The sequence below is a fragment of the Grampus griseus genome (genome assembly GCF_964374135.1).
Source record: "Grampus griseus genome assembly, chromosome: 7".
Classification (NCBI taxonomy): Eukaryota; Metazoa; Chordata; class Mammalia; order Artiodactyla; family Delphinidae; genus Grampus; species Grampus griseus.
In genome coordinates this window covers 717,680-732,127 of record NC_139001.1, presented here as the reverse complement: position 1 = coordinate 732,127, position 14,448 = coordinate 717,680, and the positions used below count along the sequence as shown (strand labels likewise).

At 62.1% G+C, this 14,448-nt stretch overlaps 1 protein-coding gene across 1 annotated transcript in view; it reads left to right on the top strand.

The window, feature by feature from the left end:
* Positions 1-13,628, top strand: part of CROCC2 (ciliary rootlet coiled-coil, rootletin family member 2) — a gene marked incomplete at both ends in the record, with an annotated part of 68,882 nt that extends 55,254 nt beyond the window's left edge. The window contains 7 exon segments of the mRNA XM_082658246.1: positions 6,669-6,837; positions 6,840-6,894; positions 7,164-7,362; positions 11,166-11,333; positions 12,013-12,156; positions 13,097-13,179; positions 13,280-13,628. Coding sequence (XP_082514372.1) covers positions 6,669-6,837; positions 6,840-6,894; positions 7,164-7,362; positions 11,166-11,333; positions 12,013-12,156; positions 13,097-13,179; positions 13,280-13,628 — 1,167 coding nt within the window.
* Between the last annotated feature and the right edge of the window lie 820 nt (positions 13,629-14,448).

Genomic DNA, 14,448 nt, shown 5'->3' with positions numbered 1-14,448 from the left:
CCTGAGTCTGAACCCCACCCCACCCCCTGCCCGCGTCTGCCGAGACGGGGGCTTTGTGCTCCCAGCAGTCCCCGCCGGCATCCCCCTCTCTGACGGCCCAGCTGCGAGTCGCCATGGACGGCTGACTTCACTCCACGTGTGAGCCCCTGTCCTTGGCCAGAAGTCCCGCTGGCCTGCCTGCCTGCCTGCCTGCGGGGCTGGGCTCCCTCCGGGCTCCCACACTTGGGAGGCTGGGTCCACCCTCTTGAGGCTCCGGGAAGCGTCCCCTCGCAGCCGTGGGACTAGGTCCCGTTTCCCAGCTGTCCTCTGGACGCCTTCCCATAGGCTGCCCGCCGCTTGCCCCCCCCACCCCCCCCCACCCCCGCACCGGCCTATGGCCCTGTAATGGACTAGGCCCGCCCACCTGGGTGCCCTCCCCTTGGGTGAACTCGAAGCCAATGGGCAGAGCCTTAATTACAGCTGCAAATCCTTTCGCCAATAACCTCACGAACTCGTGGGACAACACCGGCCAAAGGTCACGGGCCACCTCAGAACGCTGCCCTTCGCGGTTGGGTTCTGTTAGGCACGTCAGCTGAGCTCTTCGTGAGCACAGATGGTTCCCTGAGTCAGGCTCACGTCCCACCTCTTCTGAGCGGGGCCTGTTTCTCCTTAGATTTCAGGCGCCTTGTTTGCCCTCTGACCTCAGTGTCAGACGGTGTCAAGAAATGTGACGGTGTTTTAGGTTGTTGGAGCTGCTCCTGCCGGAGTGGGAGCCGGAGGGCCCGTTGATCTTTGAAATGTTTGCCCTGCGCGTGGGAGCCCGCTCCGCGTGCAGGATCAAACCTACCTTCAGTTTATACGAGTTCTTTCCACTTCGAAACCGTCTCTTCCCCCCCACCCCGCAACTCTCAGCCGCCCACCCTGCACTCTGGGCCTGCCTCCCTCGCTGACCTCAGACTTCACCTTCTCATCGCGTCTCCCACCAAGTCTGGGAGGACTTAGGGTCTCCGTGGTCTTAGCCGCTCTGCCTTCTCTCCCTGCTGCCCCACGGCCCCGGGCTGGCGCTGGTGTTTTCACCGCAGATGGTTCGCCCTCTGGCTCCCCGCTGGGCTCACCGTCTCGAGAACATCAGTTACCGTTTTCGGACACGATTCCCCTTTCCTGAAATAACTCTGTTCTCTTTTTGATTCGAGACCCTCCGATCGGATTCCGTGGACCGACTGCTCTCCTGACAGCTGACCGCGAGCGACTCACGTAGTGATTCTTTTCCTCCTTTTGAGAAGGGGGTCCGGTCTCCTTCCCAGCTGGGGCTGCAGAGGAACCCATCAGGGGCTTCACGCGTCTCTGGCCAGATGTTTCACACCCCAAGGAAAGGCAGAGAGGAAGAGCCCAAGGGGAGACGTGGGGAGCAACGGCAGAGACGGCACTGAGGCCCCCCCAGAACTCTTCTGTTCCAGGAATGGGGAGGGTGGCGGCCCCGGCCTCAGGGCAGAGCTGCGGGGTTGTCCTCCGGCTCCTCCCCCAGGCACTTGCCTGCCAGGGGAGTGGGGGCCTTCCTGGTGCCTCCCCCACCGTGACCCTGGTCCCTGGAGGCCTCCCCTCCACACCCCCACTGCCCCCTCCAGCCCCGGCCTCTGAGGTGCCCACGTTGGGTCTCCACACGGGGCGCAGACGGCTCTGCCGGAAGTTGTTCACGTATTCTCCACCCCTGTTCGTCCTTCTGGTTGATCGAGTGTTGAGCAAACTGTGTACTAGAATCCATCCGTCGTTTGTCCAATTCTTCTAAGAATTCTGGCAATTCGCAATTATCCTATTTTTAGGCCACTTGCCTCCATGTGCCCTCCATCTTTCGGGAACCCTCAAAGTCCCTGGTCTCCAGCTGAGGGAAGTCTTTCCCAATGTTTGTAACCTGTTGGTCATTGCAGTGGGCGCCCGGGAGGGGGTTCAGACACACCTCAGTCACCGGAGGCCCCGGGCACTCTCCACTCACAGCCAACCCAGGCTGCAGCGTTTCCAGCCCGCTGTGGGCTCAGGATACGTGGCCGCACCGCCTGCCACCCACTGCCTGCACCACGTCCAGGCCAGGCTGCCAGGCGGCCAGCGTGAGCCAGAGCAAGGCTTGCATTAGACAACATCTTTCACTCTCATGGACTGGATTTTTCCCTCGTTTCACATAAGCCAATGTGTTTGTCAAGAGAAAGTTAATTAAAAACATATTTTTCTAATTAAATGGTAGGCTGTGCTATGCAAACAGTAAGATTCTTGTTTGAGAGCAAATCCCTCCCTGTTTCCAGGGCTACCCTGGGAATTCAATAGATCAACAATGCAGAACCGAGCCCCAAGGTTAGGACACGCGCGAACACAGCCCCCGGGGGGCCTGCAGGCAGCTGGCGGGGCCTGAGCCAGCGGGAGGCGAGGCGCGGAGGGGGGCCTGGCGCCCGCCCACTGGGAGAGACCGCCCGAGGCTGTCCTCGGACCGGCGCCAGGTCACAGCCTCGATGGCTCAGAGGGGCTCGAGGCGTCCACCAGCACCTCACAGTCCCTCGCACACCCTCCCCTCCTCTCCAGAGAGCTCAGCCCCAGGGCCCAAATCCAGCTTCAGTCCAGGTTCTAGAGGCGAAGTGGGGAGCCGCTCGGCCTTCTGGGCGCGCTGTGGCTGGAGCGCGTTCCCGATACTTGTTCAGGAATGTCTGTGCGCCTTTAGGGCACCATGCTTGTCAGATGTTTTGTGTGTTAAGAGTATTTTATCTTCATAAAAGGAATCGGTGAGCTTCCCATCTCTTTCTACTACCTGGGATCATCTAAATAGCCTCGGAGTTAAGCCTTCCTGAAAGGTTACATTGAACTCACCTGCAAATGCCCCGCCCCTCCTGTCAGCTTACGTAATACATTTTCATTTCCTCTCCCAGCTTTTCCCTCGCGGTCTCTGAGTTTTTCTATCTCTTCTGGGGTCAGTTTTGGACATTTGGAAGTCACCCATCTCATGTTCAAAGGCGCTGCCAGGAACTCGCTCTTATGTTTGGTGGCCGTTTTTCATTTTTACACCTGTACTTAGATCTTATTTATATCTATAGTTAGATCTGTTTCTGTCCCTGAGATTGGAGATTTTTATTTGTCTCTCTTTAACTTGCCAACAGTTCATCTGTTTTATTGGTCTTTTCAAAGAATCAACTTTTATCTCTTTTCTCCTTTCATGTGGTTTATTCGTTTCAGCTTTTATCCCTATGGACACACTCTTTGTTGTTGTTGTAATATTTCTGATTTCTTCAGTTGCATAGTGCTGTGTTTATTCTGGGCTTTACTCTTTCAATAGTAAAAGCATTCAGTGTTATTGTGTTTTCCCTCGTTGTGGTTTGGTATGTGCCCCCATACGTTGTTGTTGTTGTTGTTGTTGTTGTTGCTTTATTTACTTTTGGCTGCGTTGGGTCTTCGTTGCTGCGCGGGCTTTTCTCTAGTTGCGAGGAGCGGGGGCTACTCTTCGTTGCGGTGCACGGGCTTCTCACTGTGGTGGCTTCTCTTGTTGCAGAGCACGGGCTCTAGGCGCGTGGGCTTCAGTAGTTGTGGCTCGTGGGCTCTAGTGCGCAGGTTCAGTAGTTGCGGTGCACGGGTTTAGTTGCTCCGCGGCATGTGGGATCTTCCCAGACCAGGGCTCAAACCCATGTCCCCTGCATTGGCAGGTGGATTCTTAACCACTGCCCCATCAGGGAAGCCCCCCAAAGGTTTTTATCATGAATTCTTTTCCTTTCTTACCAATCCTCTAGGAGTTTCCGCTTTTATTTCTTCTTTAATTCAAAGGTTGTTTAGAAGAATAGACGCTGTGCCTCTTCTTGCGGCTGTGTCTCGTCTTACTGGAGAGGGGCTGCCTTTGGGGCCGTTATGATGTTTTGATCAGCTTCTGGGTGGATCTTTGCTTATGTTCCTGGTTTGTCGGTTGCTTCTTGGTTGTCGGTTGTTTGCTTTCTTGGTTCGGTTTTGTCTATTTGTTTGTGGTATGTTTGGAGGGAAACTGGATAAGCTGATTGCAGAGTTTACAGGGAAGAATAGATGTTTGAGATTTTCTAAGAAATTTTTGAAATAGTATCATAATACTGACTGTAACAGTAGCGTGGTCAAAGCAGCAGGGGTTGGCACAAGGGTGGACGAAGAGGCAAGCAGGACAGGACAGAGTCCAGAAGTTTCCAGCTGTCCCTAACCGGCACCAGATCCCAGCCTCCTGTCTGGGCTACTGAGGCCCACCGTGTAAAGTAAGGCGCTTGGGTCCCCTTATATTGGAGCACTTCCCAGCGCTAGTTCTGTCCTGTGACCGGCCCGAGGGCTCGCGAGGCTCCCAGAGGGCAGGGCCAGGTGGCCGTGCACTGCTGCCCAGCGCTCACCCACACTGGACACTTGCCAGCCGATGAACAAATCGATCCGTTGTCGCCAGTGGATGAAAAGGCTGAGGACCTGAACTCCGAAGGATGCGCTGGGGTTGGCGGCAGGCTCTGCTCTTGTGCAACAGGCAGGGTGCGGAACGTCGCGTCCGCCTGCTGTGCTAGTGCCTGAGGCATTTCTAGCCTCTACAGACCCCCACTTTACAGCAGCTCCCATACAGGGGGGCGGTCCTCACAGCTCTTCTCCCGTCCTTCTCTTGCTCCCGACGAAAACGCTGTGACATCGCATCACACCCGTCCGCAGAGGGGGAAGCCAAGGCTGGGGGCTGGCCCAAGGGCACGTGCCGAGCCCTGCCTCCTTCCCCAGGCCCGGGGTGGAACCACAGAAGCCGGCGGTCGAGCCTCGTGCGCTCCTGCAGCTGAACTCCCGCGCTGAGCGCAGGCTTGTGACGCGTGCACGGCCAGCCGCCCCCCATTCAGGCTCAGGGCTCAGAACCAAAGCAAGCCAGCAAGGAGACTGACTCCGTGGGGCAAAGGGAGGTGTCCATAAAGGGTGCCCCGTTCAGTTATTATGGTTCATCTGAATTCCACAAACGCTGAGTCACTACAAGAGGAGCATAGCGCATCACGAGTGGCCTGGAGCCTCTTTAAAATACCGTGAAATATTTAAGCCATATTTGAAGGAAACGTCTGCTTTTCTACAGGAAAATGTGTACAAACAGAAAACTGTAATTTCCAAAATTGTAAAGAAGGGTGAAACCTCAATTTGAGGTACAAGCATTGCCCTCCCTTTCCTTTAACTTTCTAAACTGACAGACCCAGAAAAGTTCCTACAGCGTCACGGCACCTGTCCCGCCTTCACCCAGCCTGGGACGGGGGTGCCCGGTGGCTCCCCCTCTTCCCCTGAGCCAGTCCTCCTCTTGTATTTAGTGAAAACGGAGTGGGAGGTGGATGCAAAGCCCCCTTAGACACACGGCTCCCGGGACACAACTGCTGGGTCCCTGTGCCTTCAGGCGTTCCTGCTCTGGCTCTAGACCCAGTCTCCCTCTTCCTAAACAAGCACCTCTTGCCCGCCACAACCCACACCCCCTCCTCTCTCTGCTGGCCCCATCTCCCCTCCCCCAGCCAGGATTCTGGAAGGGCTGCCCCTCCCCCTCTCCCCAGACCGTCAGCACCGCAACCTCCCGGGACCCACACAGACACAGAGATCACCAGCAACTTTGGTCCCTTCCAAAGGGTGCCTTTTGGGTCCATGTCTACCCGAGCCCCTGGAGCTTTCCGCACAGGAGCCCGACCTCTCCCTCTGATCTCCGCCAGCTCTCTGGTCCTCCCTGGGCCCAGCCTCCTCTTTTCTCTGCTCTGAAGTCCACTTGGCCTGGACCCCTCCTCCCCCCCCACTCCCTGGCCTTCCGTGCCAGGGCCTCCATAGTCACTTGGTCCTGTGACACTGCCCCCGGCGCAGTGACCCCCGGGAGACCCCTCAACGTGCTCCCACACCCACCTTCCCATCCCAGCAAGTGGGCTCCGGACACCCCGCACGCAGTCCAAGCTTGGGAGCCCTCGTGGCACTGCCTGCCCCTCACCCGCCACGCGGCCCTCGGGCTACCTCTCCATTCCGTGGCGCGTTCTTCCACTTCTTGGCTCCTTGAGCCCAAGCCGCCACAGGCTCCGTATGGACAATCCCGGGGCCCCCAACTTGCCTTCCTCCGCCCCCCGCTCAGCCCCCGCAATGGGCCGGACGCGGCTCCTGATTTTCCAGAGTGCTCTGTACCAAAGATCACCACCACCTCCTGCCCACCAGACACTCGCGGGCAGGATGGCATCCGTGTGCTCCCGAGAATCGCCAGGCCCCACTGCGCACCAGCTCCAGCCCGGGGACACCACAGGCGCCGTCCTCGTGAAGGCTCAGAGAGGAGGGGTGACAGGGAGGGGGCGGCGCAGCGGGGGAGGGGGGCGGCCAGCAGCACTCTGGGCTCGGGCAGCAGGGGTGGGGAGGCCTGAGTCACGGGGGTACGAGGTGGGCACAGGGGAAGAAGGCTGCAGGTGGAGGGCGTGGGGGCTGAGCCCCACCCGCCCCGGGAGCTTCGGAGGACTTGGGGGGACTGTCGCGGTCTTTCTTCCAAGGGCTGGAAGCAGGGCAGGGAAAACGGATGTGTCTTCTGAGCCACTCTGACCACAGCGGAGAACCCGCCTTTGCCCACGCCGCCGGGCCAACAAGGCCTGCTTCTAGGACCCCTCCCACCCCGCCCGTGGTTACATCGGAAACTGCCCGATCCGTGCACACGGCACTCAACCTGTCCTTGCGTCTTTGCTTCCCAGCCACTGCACGTGATCTGGGCAGACACCAGGTGCCACAGCCTCACCTGCAGCACACCCCGGGCCGTGCTTCCAGACGGCCTGTGCCTCCCTCCCCCAGAAGCACTGGACACGCGGCACCAGGCCCTGGACGAGGGCAGAAGGCACAGGCAGGGCCTGGCCCAGAGCGGGCGCTGCTAGAGGAGAAGGTCGCCCCCCTGGAGCGCAGGCGCGGGAGGCCCTGCAGCAGGTGAGGGGCCCCGGGGGGCAGGGCCCTGCCTTCCCTTTAGGAATCGCTCCCTCCGTGTGAAGGGAAGTCCAGGGAGACGCTGGAGGCAGGTGTCAGGCCTGGAGTCACCCAGACGCGTCCAATCCCCAGCTGACAGAGGGGAAACCGAGGCGGGAGGGGCACGCAGGGAGTCAGAGCCCCAAGGCCTCTCCCTGGTTTCCTGCTCCACTGCGGGCGCCCCTACGACAGAAGGTGGACTGTGGACACACAGCTCCGGGAAAAATAATCAGCCGAGCCGGGGGCTCAGCCTCAGGCCAGAGTGACCTGCCTACGCGCGGCCTCTGCCCGGCCCCTGCCCGGCCCACGTGCTCTGGCGGCGGCGGCGGCGGCGGGCGCAGCGCGCGGAGAGGCGTGTCCTGCGGGAGGAGCGGCCGCGCTGCGCCCCGGGCGGCCCGCCTGCAGGGGGAGCTCGCGGTGCACCGGGCCCAGGTACCCGGATCCGGTGGATGGTCCCCGGAAGAGGGGGGTGGGGTGGAAGGGTGGTCCCTGGAGAGTTGGGGGTGGGGAGGCGGGGTAGGGGGAGGGCCTCGCGGGCGTCCAGGCAGGGGCTGGGGGGTCGGGGAGGCACCGGCTTCTGTGTCCCAACCTGCCAGTGGGGAGTATGCCCGCCCTGGGCCTGTCCACCCGCCTCCAAGCTCAGGGTCAGCCTGGCGTTGGCAGGTCACCCTGTGGACCTCCACAGCCCTCCGGTGATGTTACCCCAACTCTACCTCTGCTGTCCTCGGGGGAGGACCACAGGTCATGGCAAACACACACACGCGCGCACACACACACGCACACACCCGCGCACAAACACACACACACACGCGGCGTTGTTCCCAGTGTTTGAGCGCCAGTCCTGCTTGGAGCTGTGTGGCATTGGCACACTGCCCGCCTCTGGAGCCCAGATTCCCCTGTCCGCGGTGGAGATAGCCCAGGCTCAGGGGGTGCCCTGCAGATGGGGGCAATGGGAGGGTAGGTGTAGGCCCGCACAACAGAGACCAGGAAGAGCGCCGGAAGCCGTCTCGTCACCCTTGCAGACCCAACATGGGCTGGGGTGCAAGACAGGGAACCAACCAAAGAGGCTGAATGAATGCAGGACAGGACAGGGCACGGGCCGGCCCAGAGACGGGCAGAAAGGATGTGAAAGGCAGGGAGGCCCAGGGGCCTGCTGGCCAGTGATTCTGACAGCTGAACTGTCCCCAGGCGTGAATGGACCATCTTCACGTATGAAACGGGCCAAAGTGGAGGTATTTGGGTTGAAATCAGGGGTTGGGGTCACCAGAGCATCTTCCTGGGGCCCAGGTTAACTGATGGGGAAACTGAGGCTAGTGAAAGGAAATGACGTTCTTGGAACCAGGCAGAATGTCACCCAGGCCCCAACCCCAGCTATGGCTCTGTGGACCCACCCGGCAGGCCTGCTGTGTGCAGGGACCTCCCAGGTCACGTGGCCTGAGAGGCAGCTCCCTTGACCTCGATGTCCTGCCTCTGCCCCATAGGAACAGGCACGACCCATCCAGCTGACCCCGGCGGAGTGCAAGGCTGGACTTTGGGCCTGGGATTCTGATGCCCTCTCAACACCCCCAGGGGTGGGCAGGACAGGGAGTCCAGAGGGAAGACAGACCACCGGGCAGTAGGTGGAAAGCCTGCGCTGGGCTGGTGACCAGGCACCCGAGGCACCCGTCCCTTCAGGCTCCGTGTCCCCACCTGAGCGGGGGGGGGGAAGCAGGAGTCCTGGCAGTGGGGAGAGCTGGGGGCTCAGTCCTGGACCCCAGAGCAGGGCAGCCTTCCCAAGGCCTCTCTGGGGCGAGGGCATGGTTGGGTCCTGCTGCCCGGGCGGCCTGGCAGGTGGTGGCCGGAGGCTGTGTGAGCACACCTGGGCAGAGGTCTCGCTGCCTGTCCCCTGGAGCCGGGAGCTGGGCTCATGTGCAGGCACAGGGACACGGCCCTCCCGACGTGGCACGGATGACCGGGTACAGCTGCTGTCCCTTGCACCGCAACACTGGCCCTGGGTGGAGGTGTGGGTGGACCCTGCCAGCCTGGGCTCAGCTGTGTAAAGGGAACTGGGCCGAGAAGGGAAGGTTCGTCCCTCACGGTAGGTCCAGGCAGCAGTGTCCGGCCAGGGCTTCTCAGAGGGCGGTGGAGGGTCCGTGTTTCATGGCTCAGCCCATGGACTTTGCAGGGACCACCTCAGGCCCAGTGGATCCCTGAGCTTGTCACTGTGCCACCTGCCTGCCAGGTCCTGCGCAGAATGGCTCCGTGCGGGGGCGGGGTTTGTCTGGGCCGTGCAGCCCAGGGCAGGAGGGCCCGGGCACCACAGGGGCCAGGCTTGGCCTCGCCAGCACACAGTCGTGGCCGCTGGGACGAGTGGTGAGGTGACAGTGCCCAGGGCTCTCAGACTTGGAGGGCAAAGATGTCAGGGGGCGGGGCGTGTGGACACCAGCGAGGAGTGAAAAGGACAGGCTCAGGGTCGGAGAAGAGGCAGAGGCCACCGGCCACGGCAGGGGCAGGAAGGAGAGTGTTTCACTGTGTCAGGAGCAAGGTGCAGAACTAGGAACAGTGGGGTCCCCACAGGGGGTGACGGCGGCACCCCAGCGCGGAGGGCAGGCTCCAGAGAGGACTGACCAACGCACCCCGAGGGAGGACAGCAAGGCCCCGCCCGGTGAGGAGCTGCCAGGCCTGGAGCCTCCAGGAGAGCCGCCACCCGGGTCACGTGTCCCCAAGCACATGGGGACACGTGTCCCGGGCAGGCCCTGGCCACCATGTGCACACTGTCCAGCTCAGGTGGGCTCGGGGACAGGACGGTTTTCCAGAGGGAAGTGGCCGGGTCAGTGGGGTGGCCATGGAAGGCAGGGACCCTGGGGACAGAACTGGGGTCAGGACGGAGGCGCAGAGGCCAGCAGATCAGGTCACTGAGAGCCAGCGGCCAGCTTGTCCACACAAGGCCACCTGCCTTCTCACAGAGAAGGGTTGTCCAGCCGGGCATGGTCACCAGGACCCTGCAGCTTCTCCTGAAGGGCAGGCCCAGTGCCAAGCTGGGGAAGCCAAGGGCTCCCGTGGCCGCTCGGGGTAGGGGGCCTGGGGGCTGGGAGGCCGAGATGGCACTGCCCCGGGCAGCAGAGCCAACCGCGGGTCCCTGGAGCCCAGATGGGGGAGGGGAGGAACAGCTAACGAGTTCCGGGAGGTCAGCTGTGAGGGGCCCGAAAACCCATAAACCCTTTATTGGCGTCTCAGGAGGGAAACCCGGATGCAGCCGTTTATTTACTTTGCATTTCACTTTTCTCTTCTCTTTTTAACATGCACGTCCCGGAGTGTAACTGGATTTTTAAAGAAACAGGACTTCCTTTCTCAGTGGAGGGGCACCCTTCGTTTTCCTCAGTCCTGAAGAAGAAAGGGTCCCCTCCTTCTGTAACACGCTGGACGCTGCCCCCGTCACGCTGCACTCGAGACCGATCCGCCATGTCCCAGGGCCCCCCGAGAGACCAGGCCCTGTCCAGCCTGAGGGCGAGAGGACAGGCCTGGGCCTCCAGCAGCTGGGGCTGACCACTGTCCCACCCGGCCCAGAGCCGGGGAAGTGGACAGGTCTGGTCTGGGGCCCAGATTCCCATCCTGCCCCAGTGGCTGATGGGCCAGGCCTGCCCTGCGTGTCAGTTCCTTCCTCCAAAGGGACCATCCACAAGGGGGCAAAAAGGAGCCCCCAAACCTTCCCACCAAAAGTGTTTGTTTCATTGGTCACCCAACATTCATCCCCAGTTCTTCCCCCCTGTCCTGTGCCTGCGTGGTGAGGCTGGGGGCCAGGAGGGGGGCTGTACTCAAGCAGCGGGCCGTTCCAAGGAAGACGGGCTGTGGGGACAGGGACACAGAGGACACAGGCTGGCTGGGACCTGGTCAGGGAGAGGTTGGGGCCTATGAGCCGGCTGCAGGCGCTGAGGTGCAGGGGTGCCAGGATGCAGCGCACAGAGGCTCCCTGAGGCTGGGAGCGGCACTGCAAGGGCCTGGAGGTACCAGGAGATGCAGCTGGTCCAAAGCAGGACAGCAACGTGACTGGTGGTCCCCCCTCACTCTCATAGCAGCCCCACATGCTGGACGGCCCAGGCCACTGGGCATCCTGGCCAGGGAGCTCCCTCCCCCAACCCAGCCAGCTCTCATGGGATCCAGAGCCCCTCCCGGGGGCACCCCACGTGCTCTCCAGGGAAAAGGCTGGCCTGAGCTCACACCCCCGCCAGAGACTGTGGCAGGTTCTGCTCTTGTAGACAGAGCTGAGGAGGGAAAGGGACAACGTGAGGGCGGGGGCCGAGAAGGAGCCGCTGGACCATACCTGCCTGCACCAGGAAGCGGACAGGGCCCTGAGGCAAAACCAGCTGGGTTCCATGCACCCCAGTCTTGGGAGTGGGCCGGGGCCTGGGGCTGGGGGTGTCCGGGTGGGTGTGGGTCCCAGTGCTTCTGTCTCGTGCTTGGACACACATATGCACACGCCCAGATGGGAAGGGCGGGCTGGACCACTCCTACACAGAACAGGTGCGGAGACGCAGCCCCAGACAACAAAGGGGTCCACCAGGGCGACACCTCAGGTCTCAGGGCTCCATGGGCCCCGTGGGAGTGGGGGGACCATCAGGGGACCGTGAGCCAGTGCATGGACCAGAAGGGGGAGGAGTGTGGGAAACACAGGGCCAGGCAGGCCCACAGGCAGGTCCAGGGGCTGCTCCTGTGTGTTCTGGGGTATCTCCCCTTTCACCACTGGACAGACCCTCTATCGCCAGACAAGGAATCGGCAAGGGAGGTGGGGGCGAGAATCAGCCTGCGATGCCTCTGGGACCCCAGGTCCAGCCAAGTGGAAACTAGGATGCCATTAAAACAGATGTAAGGCTCACCTTGCCGGCCTGTGGGTGGGGCTCCGGAGCAGACAAGGCCCGGGGGCCGAATGTGTTTACGAAACCCTCCGCTCACCTTCCGGTCCTGGCCAGGCCCTGGGCTCCAGCAAAGGGCAGCCGGGCCAACTGGGGGTCCCCAGGGGAGGGCTGGATGCGCCTGTCCCGGGACTCTGCGCAGCCCTGGGTGGGCAGGCCACAGTGAGGTGCCTGGGGTCTCCCCTATGCCCAGCGGCTCCAGGAGCTGGCCACCCAGCACCAGCGAGACCTGATGGTGGAGGCCGAGCGGCTGCACGGAGCCCATGTACAGGCTGCACAGGCCCTGGCGTCCCGAGAGAGGACCCACCAGCAGCGGGTGAAGGTGCTGGAGAAGCAGGTGGGCGGGGACCCAGCGCCCGGCGGGGGTGCAGAGGGAGGGGAGGGTCCCTGCGCCCGCCTGGCCCCAGCCCGAGGTCCTCCGGCAGCGCTACTGCCCGGTGGGCTCCAGGCCATCCCCACGGGACCCCACACTACCCTCCGTCACTCCCACACCTCACTGAGGGGCGGAGGGGGATTCTGGGGCGGGTCACCACCCTCTCCGTGCCGCCATCGCCCCCCATAAAGAGGGGCGGGGACAGTCCCTCAGCCGGTGGTTGCTGCGTATGAAACGTCCAGATGGTGCCTGGCGCGTGGCAGTCCTAGTGGCGGTGGCCGCTGCACCGTCCTGCGGAGTCAGGGACGGGGGCAGCAGCGAACGGGGGGGCGGGGCAGTAACAAAGCAGGACAGAGCCTTGAGTGTGTGCCTGTGCTGACCACACACCCCCCACACGCACGCATGTGCACAGACACACACGTGCACGCACACATACACAGACATGCCAGCCGGGGCTGCTGCGCGGGCTCCGAGCTCTCTGCCTCGGGGGAGCTGCTCGATGGGGGAACAGAGGAGGGAACTGAGACGCAGAGACATAGAGTGGCAGCCCGCTGACTCCCTGAGGTGGTGTCCCTGACCCTCCAAGCCACGTTTGCTCGATTTATAAGCCCAGGAGCATTATTTCCTCATTACTCTGAGTGTGTTCATGGCTGAGTGGAAGGAGGTTCACCCACTGTGAGTGGTGGTCACCCGGGTCCCTAAGAGCCCACGGGGGGGTGACCCTGATCAGAGGTGGGACCCTGCACGCCCCATCTGGCCTCTGGTGAGTCTGTCTGTCTGCCGGGGTTTCTCTCCACGCACACCGCCCCCTTGGGAGCCGTGGACCGCGGCCTCCCAGCCCTTCCGGTCACGGAGCTCAGCCACGGGGCCCGCCCGCCCGCCCGAGCTCCTGCCCTGTCCCCAGGTGGCCAGCCTGAAGGAGCCGCGGGACCAGGAAGTGCAGCAGCGGCGACGAGCCCGCCTCGGCCAGGCCTTCCAGGCCAAGGAGTGAGTCCGGCTCCCGACCCCTGGGTGGCCCGGCTGCCACTGCCCTGACCGGCCCGGCAGCAGAACCGCTGCTGGGGAAGCAACGCCTCGTGCTGCTCAGCCGGGGGGCCGAGCTCGAGGGGCACCGGGCCAGGGAAGCCACCACCCGTGCCGGGAGTCAGTGGGCACCCTCTGATCCCCTGACCACAGAGCTCCCCCAGCCCTTGGGACCCCCGCCTCCGGCTGGCGTGGCCCGAGCTCCGGAGCCGCTGCTCTCCGACGCGCCCCTCCCCGGCAGCACGGAGCCTCCCGCGGCCGGCATCGGCCCTGGCACCGCTGTGGATGTGCTGACCCGGCCAGATCCCGGCGGCCAGGCCCCAGCAGGCCAGCTTCCGCAGCCACGGGCTGCATTCCGTGCCCTCAGCTCTGTAAACATGGGGAAACACGTGGAAAACATTTCCACCAACTGAAGCCAAAAACATAATGTCCCGCAGGGCCCAGCTACCACATCCCTGCGCACAGAGGCGGCAAGACCTCCGTATCCAGGAACTGCAGGGCCGTCACGGTGGCAGGTGGCTGCAAGTGACTCAGAGTCCAGTCCCCACCCCCACCCCCACCCCCCCGTGCTCCCCGCCCCGTGACTCACTGCCCGTGAGAGGCATCAGGATGTAAACGTTAAAGTTGTTAGAGAACCACCCACTTTCCCAGCCTATAACTCTGGGAAAATTCCTGCGGGAATCCAGCCCTGGTTGCCACGGAGACCGGGGCAGCCATCTTAGGCCGATGCCTGGTTCACCTGTTCGCATTTTCTCTCTTTTCCCCCCATGAACACTGGTCAGAGTGATTTGTTTCCTCTCCAAATGGCCTCTTTTGTTTTGTAAGTGACGTGTTTACAACATCTGCGGGGCACCAGCCAGCCCAGGAAATTCCTGCGTCCGCAGGTGCTAGCCGCCACCCCGAAGCACCTCCTCCCTCCAGGACTCATGGGGGTGAGAAGGGCCAAAGCTCCTGGAGCCCACCCATTCCAATCACGATCCCGCACTTAAAACAGGCTGTCCTGTCAGGCCTTCCTTTCTGACTGAACCTAGTAACGGAGTTGCCATATGTTGCGAACTGCACAAAAAATAGGTTTCATTCTGCCTGTCAGCTCTGCCTGATTATTGGTGGCTGTGTTGAGAAGGATTCTGAAGTTCAGCCCAGACTCAGAGGGGAAGAGCATGGTGACCCATTAACAACGCTGCTCTGGGCGAAGGAGGCGTTAGTGGTGGTGTTCGCACCCAGGTATTCACC